General features: G+C 37.0%; 8 protein-coding genes across 8 annotated transcripts; 3 read left to right on the forward strand and 5 right to left on the reverse strand.

The window, feature by feature from the left end:
- Nucleotides 1-2,365: 2,365 nt before the first annotated feature.
- On the forward strand, nt 2,366-4,419 carry LOC17890643 (aspartic proteinase NANA, chloroplast). Its single transcript, XM_006297606.2, is given in 3 exon segments — nt 2,366-2,428; nt 2,430-2,962; nt 3,528-4,419. Coding segments are annotated over 3 exon segments (1,416 nt in total). The 3' UTR covers nt 4,348-4,419.
- Nucleotides 4,420-5,541: 1,122 nt separating this feature from the next.
- Nucleotides 5,542-7,203, reverse strand: LOC17892245 (DNA-3-methyladenine glycosylase 1). The gene is made up of 3 exons (XM_006298115.2): nt 6,698-7,203; nt 6,396-6,453; nt 5,542-6,292 (listed from the first exon to the last, which is right to left on the reverse strand). Exons 1-3 carry the CDS (start codon nt 7,089-7,091, stop codon nt 5,806-5,808), a joined length of 939 nt encoding a protein of 312 aa, XP_006298177.1. The 5' UTR covers nt 7,092-7,203; the 3' UTR covers nt 5,542-5,805.
- A 1,483-nt stretch (nt 7,204-8,686) lies between these two features.
- LOC17892446 (myb-related protein 308) lies at nt 8,687-9,981 on the reverse strand. The gene is made up of 2 exons (XM_006298912.2): nt 9,819-9,981; nt 8,687-9,590 (listed from the first exon to the last, which is right to left on the reverse strand). The coding sequence occupies exons 1-2, from the start codon at nt 9,979-9,981 to the stop codon at nt 8,860-8,862; spliced, it is 894 nt and encodes a 297-aa protein (XP_006298974.1). The 3' UTR covers nt 8,687-8,859.
- A 2,472-nt stretch (nt 9,982-12,453) lies between these two features.
- LOC17892450 (myb family transcription factor PHL12) lies at nt 12,454-14,064 on the reverse strand. The gene is made up of 5 exons (XM_006298393.2): nt 13,719-14,064; nt 13,549-13,625; nt 13,340-13,415; nt 13,152-13,224; nt 12,454-13,021 (listed from the first exon to the last, which is right to left on the reverse strand). Exons 1-5 carry the CDS (start codon nt 13,858-13,860, stop codon nt 12,679-12,681), a joined length of 711 nt encoding a protein of 236 aa, XP_006298455.1. The 5' UTR covers nt 13,861-14,064; the 3' UTR covers nt 12,454-12,678.
- Nucleotides 14,065-15,141: 1,077 nt separating this feature from the next.
- LOC17890897 (ALA-interacting subunit 1) lies at nt 15,142-17,476 on the forward strand. The gene is made up of 8 exons (XM_006297975.2): nt 15,142-15,457; nt 15,687-15,745; nt 15,871-15,945; nt 16,030-16,143; nt 16,237-16,307; nt 16,489-16,786; nt 16,879-17,168; nt 17,265-17,476. Exons 1-8 carry the CDS (start codon nt 15,370-15,372, stop codon nt 17,317-17,319), a joined length of 1,050 nt encoding a protein of 349 aa, XP_006298037.1. The 5' UTR covers nt 15,142-15,369; the 3' UTR covers nt 17,320-17,476.
- LOC17891012 (zinc transporter 1) lies at nt 17,458-19,057 on the reverse strand. The gene is made up of 2 exons (XM_006298986.2): nt 18,213-19,057; nt 17,458-18,017 (listed from the first exon to the last, which is right to left on the reverse strand). Exons 1-2 carry the CDS (start codon nt 18,972-18,974, stop codon nt 17,706-17,708), a joined length of 1,074 nt encoding a protein of 357 aa, XP_006299048.1. The 5' UTR covers nt 18,975-19,057; the 3' UTR covers nt 17,458-17,705.
- Nucleotides 19,058-21,295: 2,238 nt separating this feature from the next.
- LOC17890853 (DCN1-like protein 2) lies at nt 21,296-23,705 on the forward strand. Its single transcript, XM_006298338.2, has 11 exons — nt 21,296-21,516; nt 21,725-21,786; nt 21,972-22,111; nt 22,205-22,263; nt 22,353-22,376; nt 22,635-22,717; nt 22,816-22,880; nt 23,000-23,049; nt 23,141-23,242; nt 23,326-23,385; nt 23,461-23,705. The coding sequence occupies exons 1-11, from the start codon at nt 21,514-21,516 to the stop codon at nt 23,563-23,565; spliced, it is 753 nt and encodes a 250-aa protein (XP_006298400.1). The 5' UTR covers nt 21,296-21,513; the 3' UTR covers nt 23,566-23,705.
- Nucleotides 23,584-26,024, reverse strand: LOC17891519 (pentatricopeptide repeat-containing protein At3g12770). Its single transcript, XM_006299451.2, has 2 exons — nt 25,905-26,024; nt 23,584-25,813 (listed from the first exon to the last, which is right to left on the reverse strand). Exons 1-2 carry the CDS (start codon nt 25,942-25,944, stop codon nt 23,769-23,771), a joined length of 2,085 nt encoding a protein of 694 aa, XP_006299513.1. The 5' UTR covers nt 25,945-26,024; the 3' UTR covers nt 23,584-23,768.
- Nucleotides 26,025-26,293: the final 269 nt, after the last annotated feature.

Here is a 26,293-nt window from a genome sequence, read left to right on the forward strand (position 1 = left end):
CTTGGCTTGTCATTATTATTAAGGTGGTAAAATTATGTCTATATTTTTTTTCTTTTTCTTTCTACGCTTGCGGCAGAGATGAGAGATTCAACACCGGCCTCTCATGCCTTTATCCTTTAATTTTATCATCATATTCTTCCCAATACATTTAGGGGCCTTCTCTCACGATATAATAGTAGGAACAGTTCAAATACTAGCTCAGTACTGGACCGTCAAAACCTGGTTACTTGTTAGTGTTACCTATATAAATGTAATAAATTTGATTTTAAAATCACCGGAAAGACCCGTGATTAAACCAAATAAATAGTCAAATACAACAAAATTTCAACGCAGTAATGCCTCTCCCCGTGTTATTCAACCCTCTCGAGTTATTCTGACAGTTGGAACTTGGAAAATAAAAATAAAAAACAGTAGAACGCCGCCATGCAGTTGTCTAAGCTATCGAACATATTTTTTTGTTGAATCACGGACAGTTCACAAATTATAATAATAAAATAGGGATTGGGGTGCATATATATACTACTAATTGCTAGTATCTAATTATATACATACATACTTAGTTTTTCTTCTTATTTATTAATTGTGAAATTGATATACTGATGAATTAAGGAGATAATGTAAGTAGCATTGTAAGCCGTTCATGAAGTCCTTATAAGGGGTTGTTTTGTTTTATTATCTAATTTTTCTATTTATTTGTCGTCACCTTAACTTTTTTATTAATCGTATAATTTATTGGGTGCAAACTGGCAGTTTGAATTTAATCATCCCTTTTCATCATCCACTGTCTTTGTCGTTCGTTTCATTTTTCTCGAGCAGTTAGGATTTTTTTTTACACTATCTATATATATAGTTTTATTACTTGTATAATCTTAATTAATTACAAAGTTCGGTGATATATCCTGATTGTTACTCAAGTAATTAAGAAGTTCGGTGATAATTGCATTGCTATTACACCAAGTAATAAAATAACAAATTATTGATCACTGTGTATTAATGGGAGACCACTGCGAATAAATATATGATAGTGTTCAAATTAGACTGTTTTACAAATGTTGAGAGTTTAAAGAAGACACGAGAGAGTTAGCAGTGTATAACTTGGATTGGAGTTCAACGCAACAGAGTGTGCACGCATCTCTTTCCGATTCGGATACTCCAAGTCTCCAATATACAATACACTCTTTGTCATGTTTTGGTCTCTCTCTATCTATATACAGTATGTATCTTCTATAATACAGTTTTTCTAGTTTTTAATTTGAACCGACGAATATGTGTGATAATAAAATCTAAAGAAATTCTAGAAGAATCCAAGGGTGCAAAAAGGACAGCCAATGAGCGTATGACAGCTATACATCTTACTCTCGCCATGGTGACTTTGACTCTCCCTTCCCCTCTAGCTCTTGTTATCCTCGCGTATGATCTATTTCATACATATATAATATTAATACCTAACCTCTCAGCTCAATCATATCAATAATTATCAAACGTATTTTGTTTTTATAGTTTCTGCTGTAATTGTGTTACCCTTGATTACGTTCGCATACCTTCGGTTTCTTCCTAGCTAGTGGGTGGCCCTTATATAACTAAAAAAATAACCGACTTAAATACGTTGGATCATGCAAACCCTAGTTTTGTTACTACTACTACTACTACTAGTTAACCTTTATAGAGCCTTTTCACTGTTACAAAATTGAATATATATAGCCTTGCATTCATCTTGACTTTAACGGGGAAAAAACTAAGAAATAATAACGTTGTATAAATGTAATTTCAGTTTCAAATTTTAACAGAAATTATTGGAGGAGGATCTAATAGTAAAACATTAATTTTTTTGGTAGGAATAGTAAAACATTAATCGTGATAAAAAATAAGTGAGAAACTCAATAATTTGAGGAAGAGGTCTCATTTTTATATCTGTCATTGTTGACCATTAGCTACATTTAAAAAAAAAGGTTTACTTTTGTTTTCTTGTTGAATTGAACTAATCAAAAAAACGACGAAGAAAATAAAGTGATACTAGCCGGGAGCATCTCTTCTCTAAACACTACGTGTAAGATATATAAATACTCTTTTTTTTTTTCTTTTTTCTTTATTAGAGGAATGGAAAATAAAAAGTTGAGTGTTGTGAGTTTTAAAACTGTTCTGTTTAGGCGTTGATGAACAATCAGCATAAAGCTTAATACAAACGTGGAGCATGTCTCGCTTCATCTTAAGTAAACTAAACACTAATTTTGTCCTAAATGGTTACTAACTTACTAGTAGTATTTAAATCCCTTATTAATATAGTTTTTACAGTAACTGATATTATAAAATAAATAAATAAATAAATAAAGGAAGAGAGAGAGAGAGGAGAGAAGGCGTTTCATCAATGTATATAAATACTCTGTTTTGGAAACAGAACCCAAAAGGGGCAAAAAACCAAGAAGACGAATAGTAAAATGCAGAGAAACAAGAAGAGAGTCTTGCTCTCCTGTCTCATCACCACGATGCTCCTCCTAATCTCCGCCGCAGATTCCGTTAAAGACACGGCGTTGCGGCTCGAGTTAGCTCACCGAGACACTCTCTGGCCGAATCCTCTCAGCCGCATTGAGGACATTATCGGCGCCGACCATAAGCGTCATAGTCTGATATCTCGGAATCGTAAGTACAAAGGAGGAGTGAAAATGCCTCTAGGATCAGGGATCGATTACGGAACGGCGCAGTATTTCACGGAGGTTAGGGTTGGAACTCCGGCCAAGAAGTTCAGGGTGGTGGTTGATACAGGGAGCGAGCTTACTTGGGTGAACTGCAAGTACCGTGGGAGAGGCAAAGGTAGAGTTGAGAACCGTAGAGTGTTCCGAGCTGAAGAATCCAAGAGCTTTCGAACAGTTGGATGCTTCACTCAGACTTGTAAAGTTGATTTGATGAATCTTTTCTCACTCTCTACTTGTCCTACTCCTTCAACTCCTTGCTCCTACGATTACAGGTACTTTTCCCCAATCGGTAATGGTGTTTGCATTGTTTAATACAGAGTCAAATGTGATTAGGTAGTTTTATTACAGAAGTTGATTATCGAATTTGTAGTGATAGTGATGGTGGAATTTACAGACATTTTAATGGAGGAAGGAACAATAACTGTTTAAGGAATTGTTTGTGTTTGAGACAAGATATTTTAGAGAAAAGTTTGGTGGTCAATCAATGAAAGAGAAGAGGGACCTCAGTCTCTCTATCTCTTGTCACTATATCATTGTCTCTTCTCATCTCATCTATACAGTATATCTATGTATAACTCTCTTAACTATTTTAGAGGACTCTTGGGGTGGCATAGATTAGATGCAAGTGTATGTAAAGGGAGGGTGAAATTAAATGTGAGTTGAGCTACAATTCAGCTCGATACATAAATGTCACTTATTGTGACTTGTGAGTTAGGTTTGACGTTTGAGCATTATGCATAAATTTATTCAACCTCTCTTATGACAGTTAACCTAATGCAAATCGTTAATCTGAGTTTCTGCATTGTATTTAACATTAAAATTGATGGGTTTGAATAGATATGCGGATGGGTCAGCGGCACAAGGCATATTCGCAAAGGAGACAGTCACGGTCGGTCTGACTAATGGTCGCAAGGCTAGACTCCATGGTCTCCTCATTGGTTGTAGTAGCTCCTTTAGTGGACAGAGCTTCCGTGGAGCGGATGGGGTTCTTGGTTTAGCCTTTAGTGATTTCTCCTTCACTTCTACAGCCACTAGTCTCTTCGGAGCCAAATTCTCCTACTGCCTTGTTGATCATCTCTCCCCCAAAAACGTCTCCAATTATCTTATCTTTGGCTCTTCCTCCTCTGCCACCAAAAACGCCCCCGGACGAACCACCCCGCTTGATCTCACTCTCATACCTCCATTCTACGCGATAAGCGTCATCGGAATCTCCCTCGGAGAAGACATGCTCGATATCCCCGCGCAAGTATGGGACGCAACGACCGGTGGTGGGACAGTCTTGGACTCAGGAACTAGTCTCACGTTATTGTCCGAAGCCGCCTATAAACCTGTGGTTACAGGGCTCGCACGTTACCTTGATGAGTTGGAAAGAGTCAAACCAGAAGGGGTACCGATTGAGTATTGTTTTAGTTCCACCTCCGGGTTCAACGAGAGCAAGCTACCGCAACTGACGTTTCACATGAAGGGGGGTGCGCGTTTTGAGCCGCATCGTAAAAGTTACCTCATAGATACTGCGCCTGGAGTCAAGTGCTTAGGGTTTATGTCGGCGGGAACGCCGGCGACTAATGTGGTCGGGAATATAATGCAGCAAAATTATTTGTGGGAGTTTGATCTAATGGCCTCAACTTTGTCTTTTGCTCCCTCTTCTTGCACTTAGCTGTCTTGTCCATCTCTCTTGTGTTTATTACTATTATTACTTTGATTAATTGGAATATATATTGTTTTGTTAGTGAATGAAATAAAAACATGTTCGTTGTAAAAATCGCAATCTTTGGCACTTGTTTAGGTTTTTGATACACTTCTTCTATTCATCTTGATCCTCTTGTAAATTCGTTTAGATTATTGGGCCTTTAGGGAGATAACACATATTTAAACTGTTAAAAGGGCTGTACTGAGAGAGTTAGATAGAATGGGTTTAGTTGTAATAAAGATTGGCCTCCAAAGCCCAGTCCTAATAAGTTCATACTCTGACAGATAAAGGCTGTTTCTGACAATAGGAATCTGATGCATCGTTGTATTATCTCATGCGCTCTCTTCACAGAGCATATTTTTCTCTCTTTTTTTTTTTCTTTTCATTTCTCCCACTCTGTCACTTATGGAACATTAGTAAATCTTGTAGAGTACTCTGTTTTGATACTGTACCCAAAAATAACCCACCATTGCTTAAAGATCACATCATCTTCTACTACTAAAAGGAAAAAATATAAACAGAGGGTGAAGGAGGAGCGTTGTTGTTGGAACTTGTGTGGAAAGAATAAAAAGGGTGGGAGATAAGTTAAATTTGGGGGATGGGGGGAAACACATAGTCACATACCCAATGACCAATCCCATCATGGCATCCACTAAAATGATCCAATCATTATTGTTGACAGAGAAGCATCACATGCTACATCATCATGATATTTGCTTCTACGAGAATCAATCACTACTTACTCTTCTTTCAATAGTACAAATGTAAATATAAAAATACCACAAGAGGCATAGACCATCGGCAAAATATTACTAATATGTATGGAAACCAAGAAGATGCTCATGAGAACCTCCTCAGTCTTCTAAATTTTGGTTGTTTAGGCTGCCAAAATCATCCGGCTAGTTAATTTTTGGTTTAATACATTAAAATTAATCAGTAGAAAAGTTAAATGGCTTTTTTATGTTATAATATTTTTAATATATTTTGTTTGGAAATATAGAAGGAAAAAAAAGTTTCTGTATAAGCATTATGTATGTTAATTTTTAAACCAATTAATTTATAGTAAGACTAGCTGTTAACATTTGCTTAATCTCACATCAAATTGGCTAGGCGTTATATCATTCTCTATAGACGCTATCGAATTTTTTGAATAAAAGATAATAATATCCATAAAATCAATTTACTATTTCAATTTGTCACACCACACATACATCAAAAACCCTTATACATGTGATTTTAAAATAACCTCTCTCACACTCAAAAGAAGAAGAAGAAGAAAAAAATGAAACCAGCTGCCTTATCTTACATCGCCAAATTAAAATATAAAAAAAACCGCATTCTCTTTTTTTTTCCTACACCTAAAATTTGCACTCGAAAGTTAAAATTAAAAAACAACACTTTCAATTAAACCAAAAAAAATAATAATTAGGGATTGTTTGCAAGGAGGGTGCAAGGGGTGTGGCGACAGCAAGTGAGCAAGTGGTCGTTAGTAAGACCAGCGGCTTGCATGAATGAGTGAACCACCGTCGGACCAACGAACCGGAACCCTCTACGAACCATGTCTTTACTGATGCTCTCAGACTTGGATGTCTTGACCGGAACCTTGTGTCCAATCTTGTAGTTCGTGGAGATAGGCTTGTGGTTCACAAAACCCCAAAGGTATTTCTCCAGTGACCCGAACGCTTTCTTGATCTCAACGATCTTTGTAGCGTTCTCCACGACACCTCTCACTTTGCTCAGCTCTATCTTGTATTCGATGCTTATTGCATTCATCTCTTTCTCGGTGAGTTTGGCTACCTCTTCCGCCTCAAACTCCATAAACGCCTTCCTGTAGTCTTGGCGTTTTCTCAAGGTTGAAGTCCAGTCGGAGCCTACTTGTGCGCCGCTAAGTGTCAGCAGTTCGAACAACATCCTGAAAATAATTAAGATATTTAATCTTACTATTTGACGAGAATTATATGAAATATCAATTAGCCTTTGATTGTGAACATGGAAAGAAGAGTTATGTCACGCACTTGTCATCATGAACTGGGACTCCCCATTCTTCATCATGGTAGGCCACGTAAATAGGATCTGAAGATAACCAAAAGTAAAATCTGTTAGATCCATGTATATAATATGAAGGTGAAACCTAAAGTTCAAACCCAAAAACAAGTAACAAAAAACCTTGAAAAGTAATATATACGAGACATAAGCTAATTTAGTCATTAATCAATTGATTATGAGTAATTGAGTTTGAATTGAAAGTTGGTGAAACTTAACAAAATCCAAAAAAGAAAAGAAAGAGTAATAAAGAGAGAATGAAATGGGTCAATACCAGAAGTGGGGGTGAGGAAGCTGCACCTCTGAGGGTGAGGGTTAGGGTTAGGGTGAACAAGAGGGACGACTTTGGAAGAAGTGAAATTAATGGTTGATTTGGATCTGCCGTAATGATCAATCTTTAGTTTCCTTAGGGCTTGTTGTGCAGCCACTTGCTCCCTCCTCCCGGCGGCTATACTTCCAGGAGCCTCCGTTATGAGCCAGGAAGAATAGCTCTCCCCTTCCTTAAAACTCTTTGATTTCTTGCGCTCTAAGCTTCCCTTCGTTTTGGCCGCAACATTGCTCATCACACTGTCCCTCTTGAGAGACTCAGAGCGGTCCATTAGGCGATTGCAACTACTTGGCGGCAACATTCCTCTTTTGGTCAAACTTATCGCCTCCGTTTTGCTCATTTTCTCTATATCAAAATTCTAAGTTATGTATGGTGATGGATGATGATGGAAGCTGTATTAGTAAAAGAGAGAGAATGGTTGAGATATTAATGATGGTGATGAAATAGAGAAGAGAGGTGATTGCGTACGTATATATAATTGTGATAGGCAGAGAGAGAGAGTCGTTGAAAAGTAGTAAAATATGTAAGGGTAATAATAATGCGTAAACATTCTTACAGAGTAAACATGATTAATATTCTAAAACTATAAAACCGTGTGGATGATATTATTGTATTATTAGTATTGATGACAACAAGTAATAACAAAAAAAAAAAAAAAGGGAAGAAGAGAAGGAATGGAATATAGATAGAAAAGAGAAGAGGCAGAGCATGTGCAGGATTTGATGCAATGATGCCACCAAATCATCCCATGTGAGCTTTTTTATGTCTTCCCCTAACTCTTTGTACATGTTTACTTTTCTTTTGGTACTTTGAGATTCTTTCTTGTATTATTTTAGGCTGCTTTCTTATATTTTTCTGATTTTTTTTTAGTTGTTGTTGTCATGACATATTTTTGTGATTTTTATCACATCCATTTGAACCATAGTCAGTTTATTCAAAAAAGCAATTCTGTTATATAATTTACAAGAATTAATACAATATTAGGCAATAACTATTTTAATTAAAGTGTGTTTTTGTTTTGTTCAATTTGTATGTCACCACATCTTTTACCTTCGCCATGCATAATTTTTCTCTTCAAAGCACAATTTTGTTTTTAATGGAATGCAATTTTACAGATTTATATATCTAGGAAGAAAAAATAAGCAGAGAAATTGAGATGAATTTCCAAAGAAGAACCAAAACCTGAGTAAATTAAAGCGTACGTTTACGACGAAGGAGATAAGATAAAGAGACAGACCATGTGGTTCCACTTATCCTAACAATTCCATTATTACCAGTACTATAATAATAAACACTACTCAATAGTAGTTTAATACATACCCTTTATTCCCGATCTACTCTGCCTCGGTGTCCACTTCGTGTTACTCCTCAATCGTATCAACCAACATATATATATATATATACATGAGATTATTATGTTTCCTTCATCCTTTTTGTTCCATTTCAATCAATATTTCTCTAACGCGTAACGTAATAATTGAATTGGCGTTTTGTTGAATCTTTTTTCTTCTGATTACTATAACCGACCGTTCCAACACCTGTGTGGATATATATATATATATATATATTATTGTACAAGTGTAAGTCCTCAATTGAATTAGAAAGAATGTTAGTGTAGTAACAGGTGAGAGACCATGTGGCAATGTTAACGTGTTCCCTCTTTGCCGTCGCTCTTCCCACGAAGTTTCATTAGAAAAGAAAACTAGCATTATTAGTGCCGTACCAATCAAATGGGAATATCGTCGTAGTCTCATCAATCATAGGCGGTAAGACATTATTGAAGTCCTCTCTAGTGGGCTGGTTTGTTTATTCGTATGAATGTCACACCCATATTTCAACTCACTTAATTAGCCCATTTGATATGGCGCAAATAACTACAAAAATATATACGACATTGGATCCAAAAAAGCCTTTAATGAGATGCGTTAAAACTTACAAGCATTATACAAAAGTCTAAACTTAGTAGTGGGATTAAGGGGAGAGGAAAAAATGATACATTAATTTGGAAAATTCTCAGCTTTTCAAAACTAGTGAAAAGCAGAAAGTGGCAATTATTCATGTACTTCTTCTATATACACTTGCGAATATGAAAATATTGTAGAGTAAAGCTAAAAGGTCCACCCAAGATCATCCATGGGGTTGAAATCTATAGACGACATTGCAGATGAGAAAATGGAAGCAAAATCAGGATCAAAAGCAGAAGAAGACGGAGTATTAAACAAAATGTCCATGTTGAGATCATCATCATCAACTCCTGCTACTGGCTTATCACCCGGCAGCATCGGAGCTTCGTGGATCGCCATTTCATCAACATGTGACCAGTGAGGAATCATATTCTCATCATCCAAAAGACTTGACATGGTATCGTTGATAGGGATCATGGCTTGAGAGGGGGTTAAAGTCCGGACAGGAGATTTAAGTCTGTTTGGTTTATTGGAAGTGGGAGGATTGATGTTTGTGATTGAAAAAGCAGTGGTTGCTTGATCAAGATCACTAGGGTTTTTCATGATGGACGTCGTCTTTGATCTTGGCTTGGACACATTATTACTAATATTAGAAGACGAAGAAGATCTTTTATGTGAAGGCATGAGGTTATGTGTAGAAGGGTCTAAGCCTTGAGAAAGAAGTTTCTTCTTAATGCATGAGTTCCAAAAGTTCTTGACTTCATTATCAGTGCGTCCAGGTAAGTGCTTAGCAATCTGAGCCCATTTGTTACCAAGAATACGATGGACATCGATTATGATTTGCTCTTCCTCTTCGTTAAACGAACCTCTCTTCAGATCAGGCCTCAAATAGTTTATCCACCTTAGTCTACAACTCTTCCCACATCTTTGCAACCCTATTTACACACATACATACTGTTAGCTAGGAAACCCACATCAAAAATATAGTAGACAATATATATAAAGAACATATATATAGAGAGACTAATTAATCCACTCATTGCTAATTAGTTTAGAATTTATCACACATACATGTGTCTTATGTTTTTTTTTTTGTCAAAAACATGCGATCAATATGTTAAAATAGTGAACATAAAAAGAGTTAAGAGATGAAGTTACAGAACCGGCAAGCTTTGGAACGGAACTCCAACTAGGATGGCCATGAGTGGTGATATAACGAAGAAGCTTCTCGTCTTCCTCTGGAGACCAAAGCCCTCTTTTCACTTTGTGTTTTCCGCAACATCGGTGTCCCATTTCATCTCTTTTCATTTCCCATTTCTCTCTCATCTTCGTAGTTTATATACGCAGAGTCTCTTGGTGTTTATAAACCGAAAGGCTCACTATTTAATTAATTTACCCACATTAGTACTAATATCTTCCTTGGGAGAATTAATCTTATATGATTAACCAAACTTGTGTTGTTTCTCTTTTTTTCTATGTGTCTTCAAACGGAAGCCTGATTAGAGACAGTGGTTGTTCACGTCACTTTCCTTAACAAAAATCATCTATGTATCTAGTTAACTTGTGCTTCTCGTTATTTCCATACATTGCATGCTTGGTTCCTGTAATTATCAGTTTAGTTTAATATATATGCAATGTTTTAATGATCTTATATATATATGCATTAACGGACACTCATTAAATTGTTGTCTACTGGACTTCAAAATACTTCGGATCATTGGTAAGAAAAATAGTACTAGAATAAAAACACAAGTTATATATATTGTCATCGGATCATTAAACAATCCAGGATAATGCTATAGGATTTGAGGAGCAGAGGTCGTAACGTAGAAGCCAAACATAAGACTTAGTCCCAGCCAGGTACTTTCATCGTCATGAGGGGAGACTGTCTTTGCAAGTACAGTACCTTAGTTTGTTGATATAATCGTGGAAGCAAGCAACAACAACTTTTCTAGTGTTAATTTGGATATATATATATTTTTTTTGGTAGAATATTATAAAAAATATTATTACCACTCGTAAATAAGTTCATTTACTGACAAATTAGTTAAAATTAGAGGTAAAGTAGGGAGCACGAATGCATAAAAATTCCGACCTAATCTCAACTACTAGAAACTTGGATCATTCAAAGGAGCTTCCGAATAATTAACATTTCCGCTTAAGTAAGCAATGTTTTATTTGAACCCGTCAAGTTAAGCTTAAGAATAAACTAATGAGGTGAGGGGGAAAAAAGCGGTTAATTAACATAATAATAATAAAGCCGTCGCTGTTAATTACCGTATAATGTAAAAATCTTTGTCAAGATGAAGCTACAAATATTTTAACTACATATTGTACACTTGTTTTGGTTTTCCAGTAATATAACATAGTCCTCTCTTTCAGTCCTTTTTTCTCTTGTAATTAAATATTCTTACTTATAGATAAACCCTAACCATGGGTAAACTGATGATTGGTAATCTTTTTTTATGTTGTCTATAAAAATCTAAAACTGAAGAAAAAAAGAGATTGCAATTGTTGGGTCATTCTGGTATTAATTTGACATCATGAAGTCAGAATGATGTAACACGATTCATTTTCTGAAATCATGATTCATGAGTTGCTTTTCCACGACAACGTATGTGATTAAGCAATTGTGAGACTAGTAACAGAGAAGCTCTCTCGACGTAGTTCTTTTTCTGGGTGTTATCTTTCTTGGTTCAATATATTTTTACATACCACCAAAATCTTTAGTTCGACGACGTACCAGTTTAATTTGATTACATTTATCAACATAACAACGCAGAGATCTGGATTCTTTTTAAAAAAATATATATTTTTCAGGATTTTTTGGGGTTTTATATTCTGTCGACTGCTATTTTTTTTGTTTGGATATTATATTTTGGAAGAAAAAACCTTTTAAAAACATAGATAAAATTTCTTAGAACAACTTTTTGCTAGAAAAAAGTGAGAAGCAACGAATAATAACAAAAATCTGAATTTTCTGAAAGCTGCTGAAGTGTGAGAGAAAACAAACAACGCATTACTCCATCGTCCAATCTTATCTTTAAGTTAAGTATGTACCAGTCCTTACAACACATTAAAAAAATATATACAATCTCCCATCCATTTTTGACCGTTTCAGACCCCAAAAAAGAAGACTTAACCTTTGACTCATCAACCGACAGACTTGAGACTTTAACATTGCAATACGCTTAAGCTGGTCTATGAAGTAAAGAACTCTCTAAATTGTTGATACCTCACCACTACAAATTATAAGAATGGGGCTTTTCTAGTTTTAGGCTTTTGGCCCCAAATTTCAGTTATTGGATCCAGTTGCAACAATTTATGGGAATGGAGGCAATTGGAAAATTAAATGACAAACCTTTCACAAAAACCTGCAAGTGCATGCAGTGATATTTTATTATAAGGAAATTATAAAAGGTGGATTAAGACTGGAGTGGTAAACAAGAATTTATCGTTGGATGCGTGGTGATGGTGGCTATATAAAAGTGACTAGATAGAAAGACATACGATTTGATCGGTTATAATTGTGCATGTAGACTTTTTTTGCAAAATAAAATAATAAAATGACCTTCGAGATTTTGCATGTAAACGGATGTGACTTTTAAAAGAAAAAATCATGTATCACGAGCTTTAGAAGAAAACCATTAGAAGAATAAAGGTTGTGGCAGAATTAGGAATCGTATTTAGGACTATACAACTGTGTTTTAAGTTTGTAAACCTTTAATTTCTACTTACCATTTACCACTCATCACCCCATAATCTTTTAAATAACATTTGCACGTAACACATAATAACTACAAGAATCGTGATATTCATAATGACGCAGCCTATAGCCTTACTTAACCATATATGCTATCATCAGCACACATATATATATATCAAGTGAATAGAAAAGACTTAATGTTTGGCAAAAGTTATTACAAGTAAATTTGCGCAGTTATAGACCGAGTGCGCATCAGAAACTAGTAGATCGAAAGAGACGTCAAGCTAAGTAGCTAGATCTATATATGTACTCACTCTCTAACCGAGACAAACCGTACGGCCTTTTGTGATGGAACTCCGAGAATCTTGCAGGGGGAAGTTGGAATTGATGTTAGGGAGAACCAACGTAGATGAATCCATGGAGGAAGAAGAAGGAAAATGATCCTCGAACCATGGGATTGGTAGGGACGATGTGTTGTTACAAATATTGGTGCAGTCGAAAAAGAGAGTAGAGTAGTCTTTGGTGAGGCTTGCTTCTTGGGTTTCACATGCTTTCTCTAACATGCTCTCCATGTATTTCCCTTGTGCTTCTATCCTTTGATTCACTTGTCTTTCTATTTCCACTTCTTCCTCTATTCTTCTTTGCACTTCCATTTGCATCCTTTATTATTACCATTCATAATTACGATTTACATATTTCATTATTTATACATAAATCATTATATATATATAGTTAAGGAAAAAAAACTATATATATACTTAGGATTTGGAATTGAAATTAAAGCACATACTCGTTCATATTGCGACCAACGATCAGCGGACTAGTCGTGAATACAGCATTCCTTCGAAGATCCAACATGGAGGCTGCATGCATGCATGATGTTGATTAACATATTCATGGCTCAATCACAAATTTACCAATATTGTATCACTATTCTTGGAGCACATTAATTAACAAGGTAGATGATTTTTGACGGACCTCTATTAGTATCCCTAATATTAATGGAGTGATTTTGACTATGCTCCTTGTGAGGCTGCTTTCCAAGTCTGAACTTCTGTAGTTGAAACACACAAATATATGTTTTAAAATCTTAACTACGGCGGCAAAATTAGAAAGCTAACTACATGAAGAGTTAATTGAGAAGAGAGAAACTGAGGAAGAATATGATGAGGGTAAGAGCTAGAGACCTGGAGATGGCTCTTGAGGTGATAAAGCGTGAGACCCTTCACACCCATCACTCTCATTATCGTCTTTGGTGTGGCCTCTGCTGATACATATCACAATTAATATAGCTCTAGCTAGGTATTTCATACATATAGAAATATGAATATATATCATGATGATGATGAAAACGTACTATCAGGGCCACCAAGGTGGGCGACGGCGTCAACGAAGCGTTCATGAAGCTCTGCTGTCCAGCGAAGGCGAGGTTTAGGGTCAGTGGTGAGGACGAGACCTGATGATGACTCATCTCTCATCTCCTCCCTAGACTGCATCATTCTACTAAGGAATTAAATGCCAATCGATGATGCTCTCTATTCAACAAAGAGAATATTAGTATTTATGAAAGGTGAAAAAGGAACGCACGACGTCTTCCAAATTACAAGTATAAATGATGGAGTGACATTGACATAAGCAATTTTTTAATATGGTATAAAAAAGGTAGGGAGGCATATATCTAAATGCACAGTAGGGTTTTAGGCTTTGAAGTTGTAAACCATGCAAGCTTTTTTGCATCCACACATGTCTAAATACCCAACAAAATCCAAATTTTACATGTCTTACTCCTTCTATTTTCCATGTATTGACGCATGTGGCCTTACACGCCTACACACACATACGATACGGGATTGCTTTTTTAGTTTTAGAGATATGCACATGCATGGGAATAAGGAACAAAGGCATCTTATTTGTTTTTAATTAAAACTTGTTTAATCTCGATGAAAAGATTCGTGTGCTTTCTTTGCACATTCAATAAAGAAAGACAAGTGGAACAAAGCTGATGTTTAACTTTTAGCTCATCAATTATAAGTATATGTATGTAAATAGGAATCATGCAGGTTGGAAAAACTAAAAAAGGAAGAAAGTAATTGTTGTGTTTGCTTAATTTCCAAGCAGCCTCTTGTATCTCCTTTATCTTATAGATTCTTCTTATTTTTATTCCTTCTACGGATGAATATATTCCCTTTCAAATCGCACACCACTCATGACACACGCAACACGGACTCAACTCCAACCAAAGTCCGTAAGTATCGGACCAAACCAAATATAATACGTATAGCTTGTCTTGATCCAAGAAAAAACGTGGAGGCCTTTTCAGAAACAAATGAAGCCCACATTGAAAATTTAAAGGCCCAATTGGTTTAAGCCCTACTCAAATGAGTACATGGCATTTGCCATGCATAGTGATAGAGTTTTCAATTTTCTTGACCACTATAAAGTCCTCCTACATCATCAATTCAATAAAAATAATTAAGCAATTGAGCAGTTAGGTCTACTTTTTATTTTTGGATTTTTGTTCTTGTTTTTTTCTTTCTCTAATTCAATATTCATGCTGTGATCATAGGTCCATTTTTAATTTAGGATTTTTGTTCTTGTTGTCTTTTTTTCCTTTTCTGTTGATCATATAGGTCCAGAACAAAATCAAAATTATTGGTCATGCATTAATTTGGTAATATTTTAGTTGTATTTATCACATTTCAGCTAAAATAAAATAAATTAATAGAGCAGTAACAAAGAAAAAAAAAGGAAAATAGAACCGTGTTTACCAATTGGCAACTGCCACGATCCATCCTAGGAAACTTCAAATTTGGGGTTTTCTCTTCTTCTTCTTCTTCTTCTTCTTCGTCTAGATCGGAGGGAAATGAGTCTTACCAGCCGCCATTGACGACTACGACGACCATTCTTCCTCTTCTTCATCTTCTAGCTTCGTTTTGCTTTTTCTCTATTTCATTCTCTCCTATCCACTATTTTCTTCCTCTATACGTCGATCTCCCTTTTTCTCAGAGATGTCTGCTAATACGCCATCGTCTAGCTCCGCTGCTGCCGGATCGGTAGATTCTTCCGCCGCCCGGAGAAATTCGAAACGACCCAAGTGTATTTATTTCTTCCCGTCTTCGTCATCTTCCTTTCGATTCTTCTTTGACTGTTCGATTTAGATTCAATATTCGCTGTATCTTTGAGTTGACTTCCAAGTTCTCTACTTGTGGGTTTCACCAAAATAATAATAATTATGGTTCTTACTTTTTCATCGAACTTTATTTGCAAGTATTAGCTAGGAATCGAGAATATGCTTTAGCTAAGAGTTGATTCTGCTCGATTGCAGATTCAAAATTTACACAGCAGGAGCTTCCAGCTTGCAAGCCAATTCTTACGCCTGGTTGGGTAAGTTAGCTTCTTTATATCACTTGTAGCATATATGTTATCTCTTACTCATGTTTTAGTCTCCAGTTTGTTTATTCCTAAGAAACGCTACTAAATTTTATCTTTTTCCTTATCTCGGCCTGCAGGTGATTTCGACATTTTTGATCATTAGTGTCATCTTCATTCCCCTCGGTGTTATTTCTCTTTTTGCTTCTCAAGATGTAAGTGAGGATGATCCAGTTCTGCTCTTCATTAGATGTTTTTTTAATAAAATTTATCTCACATGTTTCAACTCTTATGGGTAGGTTGTTGAGATCGTTGATCGGTATGATAATGATTGCATACCTGTGCCTGCTAGGGCTAACAAGGTTGCATTCATTCAAGGAGCTGGAAATAAATCTTGTAGCCGGAATATAACTGTGAGTTTCCCTATGCAAGTGGTTCCTTCTCTGATATTTGATTAGTCTCTGAATGTTTTTGTTTACTTTCTCTTTTATCCTTGGTATTTTTAGGTGCCTAAGCTAATGAAGCAGCCTATCTACGTATATTACCAGCTTGAGAACTTCTATCAGAATCACCGCAGGTATGTGCTGAGAACTTCTATCTTTCTGGTAATATTTTGTATTTGTTTGGGGTTTCAGTGCTAGACCTAGAGTAATCCACTACATTGATATCACAAAGTAGTCAGAGTGCAAGGAAATATATACTTACGTTTGACTTAGATTCCTTAAGTCTTTCTGACATGTACATATTCAATATTACAGGTATGTGAAAAGCCGAAGTGATGCGCAATTGAGAAGTGTGAAAGATGAGAATCAAATAGACGCATGCAAGCCTGAGGATGATGTTAATGGGAAGCCGATTGTACCTTGTGGTCTAATTGCCTGGAGTCTATTTAATGACACATACACTCTCTCAAGAAAGAGCCAGCCTTTAGCGATTAACAAGAAAGGAATCGCATGGAAGAGTGACAAAGAACATAAGTTTGGGAAAGGGGTCTTTCCAAAGAACTTTCAGGAGGGCAATATCACCGGTGGTGCCAGACTAAATCCAAATATATCAGTAAGCCTTTAATAACACGGTACTGACTTAGACAGGGTCATATCCTTTGCAAAACACTTGACTTGGTCTCCCTTTCTATTTATATCTTCCAGTTGAGTGAGCAAGAGGATCTGATTGTGTGGATGAGGACTGCAGCTTTGCCAACATTTAGAAAATTATATGGGAAGATAGAGACTGACTTGCAGAAGGGTGATACCATAGAAGTGACTCTGCAGAACAACTACAACACATACAGTTTCAGTGGGAAGAAGAAGCTTGTCCTGTCAACAACAAGTTGGCTTGGTGGAAAGAATGACTTCCTCGGGATTGCTTACCTTACAGTTGGGGGAATTTGTTTCGTCCTGGCACTTGCATTTACCGTCATGTATCTTGTGAAACCCAGGTTTGTATCTTTTCATTGGCCTCTTAAATGTATTATTCAAAGATAATAGCAAAGTGTAGATAGAGGTTTATTTGGTGTGGTGTTGGGTTTGTGCAGGCGACTTGGTGATCCTACCTACTTGTCGTGGAACAGAATTCCTGGAGGTCGGTAAGCAAAGACTCTGCACATCTGCGTATGTAAATCTACTTATCCGTCATTGTAATCTGATTCAAAACTGCAAGTGATGATTTTCTTATTATAGATGTTAAATGTATGTAAGATGTTACAGTTAAAAGATACCCATTACATAGAATGATTGATGCTTCCTATCATGCTCGTTACCTTTTCTCTTTTTCTCTTCCAAAAAAGCACTTCCTCGAAATGGATTTATTAGCTGGACTCTCTCTGCCTTTTAACTATTTGTTTGTATCAATCAATAGCACTCATTGCGTTCAAATAGAATAGTATTTGATTCTGAGATTAGAAACACCATTACAGATTCGAGAAAAAAGAGCGGCATTTGGTTTGTTTGTTTGTTTGTTAGCTGTAGTTCAATAATCAGGCCCAGATGGCGAGGAGGGACATGGAAGCAGCGCCGAGGACGAGAGAGAGATAAGCGGCTAAGTGAAGCCAGAGATTTGATTGCAATCTTGGATTCATAAAATCAGGAGCAAGAAGATCAACGAGTGACATGTAAATGAGAATCCCACCAGATGCAGCGTTCAACATCCCTTCCACCATTATTGCCTCTTTGCTCTCTTTCCTGTACCCTAAACCACTCGACATCCCCATCCCTATCCCTATCCCAACCGGTGCTGTCACCGAGAAAAATGTTGCCATTATCACTGTTGATTTCGACTTCAACTCCGCCTATGCATACACACACAGCATCAGTATACTATCATCAATCATTTGAGTTCTATGAATAAAAAAAATATGATTGTTGTGACACACTGTTCCCCAAAGCTAAGTTACCAATGAAACTAAAAGATTTGTCTAAACAAAACCACACGTCCGGCTAAGTGATTAATAGAAAGTCAAGATTCGTGGAGTTAAGAGACTTACAAGGGAGATGCAGCCACCGAGACCAAGACCTTCAAAGAACTGATGAAACGAAAGAGCAGCCATGAGTGGCTTTATGGTGTCTATACTCTGTGAAGCTCCAAGTGATATCCCTATAATAACCGAATGCACAACTATCCCAATCTCAAGCACCTGCGACACTATGCGTCTCCTGATCATCTCAGTCGAGCCATGCGCGTGTCCGTGACTCGCGTGCGTGTGCACGTGAACATGACCCCCGTGCTCTTCTTCGTCCACTACTACGTTAACTTGCTTGCTCCCACTGTTATTGCTAAAATGTTGCCTCTTGTAATACCCCGTGGCAAAAGTGTCGATCATAAGAGTCCCCATCGCCGACAGCATCGCTACGAAACCCGCAAACGGGAACTTGCCAGCTGTCGTGTCCTCAAGACAAGGTGAGCTCAATCTCTCGAACGCGTCTGGCAGTATATGGACGAAACCTGTGCATAGGATCACTCCTGCAGCGAAAGCTTTCACCATGAAGAAAATATCGTTTTCCGGCTGCAACGCCGGAATCTTTTTCCCGATCAACGGTAGACTCACGCCGAGTCCTCCAGCCACAAGAAGCAAAGCGATCGATCCAAGCTTCAGCGTCGTCGCTTTCTCTGCTTCATCTTTAGACACAACGTCATGATCATCGTGACTTGTACAATCGCTCGAGGCACAACACACATGCAAACATATTATCAATACAACAACACAAATCCTCAACATAGTTGCCGAAGAAGAGCCGCATTCAGACATGGGTTTCAGATATATAATTTTTTTTGCTCTTAATTAGCTTGTTTTGTAAGAGAGTAAAGTGTGTGAAGAGTTATGAGGAAGAAAGGGAAGCTTTTTATAGAGAGAAAGCGAGAGAGAACCTTAACTTTTTAAAAATAAGCGAGTGGTCCATATATGTTAATAGCAGAATCTATATATTACGTAGAGTTGACCACTATACGTAGATTTTGTCGCGCACAAAAAGAATTTGAAATTCTCTTATAAGTAGTACTCCTATATATTGTATATATAACACTAATAATTAAGTCATTTAACAAAGTCTAAATAGAATAGAGCTAGGAAGGAACATTTATGGAAAAAGGCTGGCTAAAGAATTCATTGGTTACTATAAGAAATTCTGCAAAGCATCTTAGATATTGTAGTGTATGGATGGCTCAAACAAGACGCCCTTTCGATCTCTTCTAATCATTACTTATCTATTTATGCATTCTCTTGAGATGCGATAATTAAACTACGACGAAAATTCAAAGTAATGTATCTATGTATACTTAAAGGAACAACATATATATGGAGACTACCTGAGTTTGGAACATTATTGGTCTTGAACTTATAAGTAGGATTTGAATGGAACCATGCATTTTCGGAATAATAAAGAATGGGAAAAGAGATTAGCTGTGAATGCTAATCCTTGTAATTATTAGTTGTCAAGGTTAGTTCATGATCTCCTTTTTCCACTTTATCAAAAAGCAAAAACTATGTGTCTATATATGAATTGAAAATGTGAGAGACTTTCTTTTATTTATAACAAGAAAGTAAAAATGTGAAGACAGAATGTCGTCATGTTAGTCTGTGAACCGTGAGATGAGTGGTTTTAGTTTGTTTTTTTAATTTACTTTTGGGTTCAAGAAGTTTACGATGGTCTCATCGTCCTCTCAAGGTGGGATATATAGATGGGTGATGCTGGCCCAATCAATCCACGTGTTTCGGATTCAGATTTTACCATCGCCACTTGAGTGTGATGGTTACCTGAACCTAATGATTATGGCCTTTGTATCTTGGTTTCAAGTCTTAAGAACTCTGAACTATATACATCGAGATATAGACGTTTGAGGAAACAATTTGTTGGTTTTCATAAGAAAAGGAATCGGACAGAACTAATCCCAAAAGCATCGATGTTTCTGATCACGACACTTGACTAGATTGTTACGTTACTTTCTACACCTAAAACTGATATTCAATGATCTAATTACTTCATTAGGATAGGATAATAATGGTTTGTGTTAGTTTGGTAGTTGTGTTAGGTTTAAACATGTATAAAGCATTGTTCAGAAAAGATGATAGATATTTTGTTTTATATAACTGATATTTATATTTCATTTATAAGAAAAAACAATTTAGCATCAATCAATCGTTCACAAACATCTACATGTGCATTCCCTATTTGATTTTAACATGAATGCATTGACTTCTTTTTCCTTCTCTTTTCCCATCAAAGATTTCCATTCAATATATTAAGATGAAATTATTATGAAAATTAAGAAAATGTCGATGATGTTATGCATATATATATATATAGTATATGTTTTTTGGACGATTTTACATTTCATTTGTTTAGTACTAGATATACGATTTTCCGTAATTTATATAAAACCATAAAAATGATAAATTACCAACAATTAATTGAACTTGCAGTGGATATTAGCCGAAATTTTCCCTAATTAACTACCACAATATACCTACTTTAAAAACCACAATTTCCATTAGATTTATTTTTCTGTAAAATAATAATAAACTCCATTAGATTTTATAATCTTTATGATATCACTAAAAAAATACTTTAATCATAATTTACCTTTTTACAGCAAAAACACTGCCTAATTGGTGGTCTCATATCTCCAACTATTTTTTTTTTGCTAGATATGTTTCCCTAATTATTCTTTTACTGTATTTAAGACATTCACTTTCTTGTTTTGTCTGGTAACTTTGGTAAATGATTTACTGTTTTGATAACTACTACTAATCATAAAAGTGGTACTAAAACCATTAACAAAAACGATACTTTCAGTTTTTTTTTTTTTTTACCAATCTTAATTTCGTATATAATTAATTTCACCATTTTTCCCTACAAAATTAAATTCAACAGTAGATATATTTATATCTCATATATTAAACTAGCAAAAGGAAAAGTTATTAGCACATATATATACCGGGTGATTTACTTACATAAATAAGTCTTCCGGTCCGTTTTTGGATACTATCTACTGAGATATTTTGACGATGTACCGGTTTGGTTAACCGAGTCTTTGCGTAATTGAAACATTTTTAACAAAGAAAAGTAGAAAAAAAAAAATCATTAGCATTGGAGAAGAGAGAGAGGCGAGAGAGAGAGGGAGAGCAGCAAAAGAAGCAATCGTGAGAGACTCTCGAGTCTTCCTGAGTCACTCCTCTCCTCTCACACCTCCGCGGCGGCGAATTGGTACAGAGACAGTGAGCTCACAACGAACGTCCTTATTCATCTTCCTTCGATTACCTTGTTTAGGGTTCTAGATTCTTCTTCACAATGGTACGCGCTTTCTCCTTCATCCTTTTTGTTTTGTTTTGTTCTGCTTTGGGTTTACGGATCCTCTTATAGCGTCTGTGTGCCTTTTTTTGCTTTTCGGAGTTTCATTTCAAGCCGAGTAGAAACGAACAAGGCTCCTTAATTTTTCGATTTCAGTGATAATTGACATCTCTGTGGGTGTGTAATCGTATGATCCCTTTTGTTTCTGCAGCATAAGTTGAATAGAAACAACCGTGACAAACTTCAGCAGTTCGTGGCTATCACAGGAGCTAGGTAACTGGATCTCTCCCTCAAAAGCAAGGCTTATCGCTAGTTTCACTGTAGATTTATTGTTACATAAGGCCAAAAACAAGGAACTACCTCTGTAGCGTGATAGCAAACACATTTGCAACATTTCTGGGTTTGGCTATATATCTCAAATTGTGTTTTGGTTTTGACATGTTGATTTATTTGGGCAGTGAGAAGAGTGCTCTTCAGGCTCTCAAAGCCAGTGACTGGCACCTTGAAGCAGCGTTTGATGTGTTTTACAGCCAGCCTCACCCAAGAAGCAATGCTGCTGATGTAAGACGCTTGGAGGAGCTCTACAATAGATATAAAGGCAAGCTACTTGTTGTTCTCCGAGTTGATCAAACCAATGTTTGATATCATTTGTGTACCGTTTGCATTATAGATGTTATGTTACATTTTGCAGACCAATATTCTGATATGATTCTGGCGGAGGGTATCTCGAATCTCTGTAATGAACTTGAGGTATATTTGTCTTCTTGAATAAATTCTTAAGAATAATGTGGTTTCTCTTACATAGTATGAATTAAAACTGTCTTCAAATCAATCGGCAGGTGGAACCACAAGACATAGTCACGGTATGCTTATTCTGAAACATTTTTCCTACCACTTGCTTGTGTGTATCTGGTTTTTAGATTTGCCTTAGGGAACCAAAAAATCACCCAGTATGAGTTAAGTATGTTGTAAGAGATCGACAAAAATTGAGTTAGATGAGAATTTCCAATTTCTATGGATAGAGGAACAGAATGAAAGTGGGTTTTAACTCACTGGTTGCTCTGGGCTTTCTTGTAAATCTTCTGGATATTTACTGAAATGAGTACTTACTCCAATTCCAGTTGGTTCTTTCGTGGCATATGAACGCTGCCACAGCGTGTGAATTTTCCAAGCAAGAGTTCATCACTGGACTACAGGCGTTAGGGTGAGTGAACTAGCTTTGATACTTTTCGATTTGTGTATCATTTTGACCTCGTAAGGGCCTTTTTTTTTTTGTGCTAAAACCCAATTTTCTGATGGCAGTGTAGATTCCATCGCGAAGTTGCGTGAAAAGCTGCCATTTATGCGTTCTGAGCTTAAAGATGAACGTAAGGAGAAAATTGAGTGGCCATTCCTTATCTGGTTCACAATTTGATTGATGGAAAGTCCTATGTTAACTAACATATGTGTAATGTTCTCTTGTGCATTGTGCATCTATCTTGTTCAGAAAAGTTCCATGATATATACAACTTTGCGTTTGGGTGGGCGAAAGAGAAGGTAAAAAACTTGATTTGAGGTAGTAGTTGCTTTTAGCAGATGTTTTTTTTTCTGGGTTATTGATAAATATTTTAATGGTAAAATGTTTCAGGGGCAAAAATCTCTTGCTCTAGACACAGCGATCGGGATGTGGCAGTTGCTCTTTGCAGAAAGAGAGTGGCCGTTGGTAACTCACTGGTGTGATTTCTTGCAGGTAAAAATGAGTATAATATATCCATCAAGGTATGTTCTATCTTATTTGTTGCTTCTGATACAATTTTGTTTCCCATAAATCAGGATCGTCATAACAAGGCCATATCTAAGGACACATGGGCACAGCTCCTGGAATTTTCAAGGGTAAGAAAAAAACTAGACACAGTTGTTATTGAGTAGCGTTGATATATGGATTGAGAACAAGTTTTTGTGATGCAGATGGTCGACCCTGTGCTGTCGAATTATGATGCAGAAGGAGCATGGCCTTACCTCATTGATGAATTCGTTGAGTACTTGTATGACAAGAACGTCGTCGAGAAGTGACCAGCCAACTGGGAGAAGTAATTTGTTACTATGTTCCTTTCGTCTCATTATTTTAATAGACTTTACTTATCTTACAGATTTTTATTGTGTTTCTGGTCAGAATCTTGAAATTGATTATTAAATAAGTCAGCTTTTCAACTTTTGAGACTTGTCTAGTTTTTTAGTATAATGAAACCAAAATTGCCCCTCCCTCTATCTGTTGTCTACCAATAATCATTACACGAACAAACTCCATCCTTAAAATGATGAAACCGATTTGTGTCTCTCACGACAAACTCTCTGCCTACAAGCTTTGAGATAAGCTTTGTAGCAGCGTGACAGTTCACACACGCTCTTAGATTCTTTGTGATCCGCAGTGTTGTCCCTTGGGGTGTACTTATAAGCCCATATGCGATCGCTATCCTCTCACTGTGGTTGCACAGCGTCTCTTCAGCTTCTTCATCGTTGAGATCGTGCAATGAAGAATCCTTGTATGCCACAAATCCACCTTCCTTTAGTCTACTCTCTATCCACTCTACCTGTCTCTCTATATCTCTGTATCTCGGATGTGACTTATCACCCACTCGAAAAGCCTCCAACCTTCCCCTCACTTCCACCCAGCTGCATCCTACGTCTTTGCTCAATCCTTTCTCCTTCATTCTCACCCGCACCTCTGCAACACAGTCCCACAAACGAGCTGCAGCATATAGATTTGAGAGCTGCACGTAGTGGCCTGTGTTGGATGGATCTATAGAAAAAAGCTGTTGAGCTGCATATTCTCCCAGTTCCACGTGGCGATGCTTCTTGCACGCGCTTAGGAGTGCTCCCCAAACTGTTACACCGGGCTGGATCGGCATGCATTTGATCACTTCATAAGCTTGATCCATATGACCAGCACGCCCAAGAAGATCAATTACGCATGCATAGTGTTGCTGTTGCGGATTTATTTTGTGATCTGCCATCCGGTTGAAGAACCACCAGCCTTCTCTTACCAAGCCTGAATGGTTACAGGCCATGAGGAGCCCCAGAAAAGTAACGTCATTGGGATGCACTCCATCATGTTCCATTGTACGGTACAGACTGATTGCTTCTCTTGCCCGTCCGTGCAATCCATAACCAACAATCATAGCACTCCACACGACAACATCCCTGTCAAGAGTTCGGTCAAAAACCGATCTTGCGCACTCTACACTTCCGCATTTAGCAAACATATCAATTAGGGCGCTGCTAATGAAAACATCATCCCTGTAGTCGCTCCTGCCTACATATTTCTCCATCCAGCAGGCCTGCTCAAGACAACCAACTTGAGCGCAAGCCGAAATGGCAGATGTTATAGAAATGGTGTCGGGTCTGACATCTTTATCGATCATCTTATGAAACATATCAATAGCATCCTTGGCATAACCATTTTTCGCGTAGCCAGAAATCATGGCGTTCCACAAAATAAGGTTGGGTGACTTCATCTTATCAAACAGAATCTTGGCAGTTGCGACTTGGCCACATTTTGCATACATGGTGTTGAGAGAGATGAGCAAGTCGGGCTCTGTTTCAAGACCCATCTTCACAACAGAAGCATGAATGGATCTCCCTTGCTCCAAATCCTGTAAGCATGTGAAAGCATTGAGTACACTAACGAGAGCTACCCAGTCAGGCTTCACACCCATCTTCCTCATCTGACTGAAAATCTCGAGAGCTTCCACAAGCTCACCATTCTGAGCATAAGCTGAAATGATAGCCGTCCATGAGACAATCGTTCTCTCTGGCAATGGCAGTCCTTCAAACACGGTTCTCGCGCATCCCAGACGCCTACATTTTGCATACAAGGCAATAAGACCGTTCTGAACAAACACATCAGCTTCAAATCCAAGCCTGAACACCTGAGAGTGAACTAGCCGACCCATGGGAAGGTGAGACAAACCGCTGCAAGCTTTAAGAAGATGAGGAAAAGTGAAAGAATCAGGAGAAACACGAGCGAGTTGCATCTTGGAGTACATGAGAAGAGCATCTTGGAAGTAACTATTTCTTGAATAACCCCTGATGATGGCATTCCAAGGAAATATTTGAGGGCGAGGTAAATCGTCGAACACCTGACGTGCAAAAGTAACGTCTCCAAAGGAAGAGCTGGCTTGAATGAGCTTGGTTATCAAGAAGCCACTGAAATGCAAACCCAGAACCAGTAAACGTGCGTGGATTTGCCTAAGCTGAGCTTTATGAGTGGAACTATCAATAAGCGAGGCGTAGAAAGAATCGGAGTGGATTCCTGAATTGGCTGCAACAACAAAATAACATACTCTCACACATCATGAGGTTTCGTTTTGGGATCAAATTGGACAGAGAAACACAACACATTCAGTTCTTACTGTAGAGAAAAGGAGAAGCAAGAAGAGCTGCTTCGGACATTGTTTAATGTTGCCTCATTTCTTTTTCGTTCTTCGTTATTTGACTAGTGCGTTTCCTTCACAGTTTCATCAGTCATCACCATAACTATTTGAATTCAATTTATTTATGTGGAAAATTTTGGTAACTTTTTTGTTATGTGACTTGGACTTGGGAGGCCCAAGTTGAGCCTATTAACTTTTAACGCCCGTGGAACGAGTTCAGGTCATTATCTTTTTTTTTCTTTTTTTTTTTTTTTAAATTGAAAGATAATATATTAATATTTAATGTATAGATAATTATTAATAAGTACTAATATTGGGGATTAAAAACAATGTTAAGGAAAGTAAATCATACGAAATTTGTTAATAAA

The sequence above is a fragment of the Capsella rubella genome, unplaced genomic scaffold, assembly GCF_000375325.1.
Source record: "Capsella rubella cultivar Monte Gargano unplaced genomic scaffold, Caprub1_0 scaffold_3, whole genome shotgun sequence".
In the NCBI taxonomy this organism is placed as follows: Eukaryota; Viridiplantae; Streptophyta; class Magnoliopsida; order Brassicales; family Brassicaceae; genus Capsella; species Capsella rubella.

What these genes read in the sequence shown, in the direction of transcription:
- LOC17892245 (XM_006298115.2), bottom strand. Translation starts at nt 7,091, where the DNA reads ATGAGCAAAACGGAGGCGATAAGTTTGACCAAAAGAGGAATGTTGCCG. An exon ending in CTTCCTCACCCCCACTTCTG is followed by an intron (nt 6,454 to 6,697) that starts GTATTGACCCAT and finishes GGTTATCTTCAG; the next exon opens with ATCCTATTTACGTGGCCTAC. An exon ending in GTCCCAGTTCATGATGACAA is followed by an intron (nt 6,293 to 6,395) that starts GTGCGTGACATA and finishes AATTATTTTCAG; the next exon opens with GATGTTGTTCGAACTGCTGA.
- LOC17892446 (XM_006298912.2), bottom strand. Translation starts at nt 9,981, where the DNA reads ATGAGAGAGAAATGGGAAATGAAAAGAGATGAAATGGGACACCGATGT. An exon ending in TTCCGTTCCAAAGCTTGCCG is followed by an intron (nt 9,591 to 9,818) that starts GTTCTGTAACTT and finishes GTGTGTAAATAG; the next exon opens with GGTTGCAAAGATGTGGGAAG.
- LOC17892450 (XM_006298393.2), bottom strand. Translation starts at nt 13,860, where the DNA reads ATGATGCAGTCTAGGGAGGAGATGAGAGATGAGTCATCATCAGGTCTC. An exon ending in ACCTCAAGAGCCATCTCCAG is followed by an intron (nt 13,416 to 13,548) that starts GTCTCTAGCTCT and finishes TTTCAACTACAG; the next exon opens with AAGTTCAGACTTGGAAAGCA. An exon ending in TATTAGGGATACTAATAGAG is followed by an intron (nt 13,225 to 13,339) that starts GTCCGTCAAAAA and finishes GCATGCATGCAG; the next exon opens with CCTCCATGTTGGATCTTCGA.
- LOC17890897 (XM_006297975.2), top strand. Translation starts at nt 15,370, where the DNA reads ATGTCTGCTAATACGCCATCGTCTAGCTCCGCTGCTGCCGGATCGGTA. An exon ending in CTCTTTTTGCTTCTCAAGAT is followed by an intron (nt 15,946 to 16,029) that starts GTAAGTGAGGAT and finishes TCTTATGGGTAG; the next exon opens with GTTGTTGAGATCGTTGATCG. An exon ending in ATGTATCTTGTGAAACCCAG is followed by an intron (nt 17,169 to 17,264) that starts GTTTGTATCTTT and finishes GGGTTTGTGCAG; the next exon opens with GCGACTTGGTGATCCTACCT.
- LOC17891012 (XM_006298986.2), bottom strand. Translation starts at nt 18,974, where the DNA reads ATGTCTGAATGCGGCTCTTCTTCGGCAACTATGTTGAGGATTTGTGTT. An exon ending in TCGGTGGCTGCATCTCCCTT is followed by an intron (nt 18,018 to 18,212) that starts GTAAGTCTCTTA and finishes GTGTATGCATAG; the next exon opens with GCGGAGTTGAAGTCGAAATC.
- LOC17890853 (XM_006298338.2), top strand. An exon ending in AACCACAAGACATAGTCACG is followed by an intron (nt 22,377 to 22,634) that starts GTATGCTTATTC and finishes CTCCAATTCCAG; the next exon opens with TTGGTTCTTTCGTGGCATAT. An exon ending in ACTGGACTACAGGCGTTAGG is followed by an intron (nt 22,718 to 22,815) that starts GTGAGTGAACTA and finishes TTCTGATGGCAG; the next exon opens with TGTAGATTCCATCGCGAAGT.
- LOC17891519 (XM_006299451.2), bottom strand. Translation starts at nt 25,944, where the DNA reads ATGTCCGAAGCAGCTCTTCTTGCTTCTCCTTTTCTCTACA. An exon ending in TGCTTCTCCTTTTCTCTACA is followed by an intron (nt 25,814 to 25,904) that starts GTAAGAACTGAA and finishes TTGTTGTTGCAG; the next exon opens with CCAATTCAGGAATCCACTCC.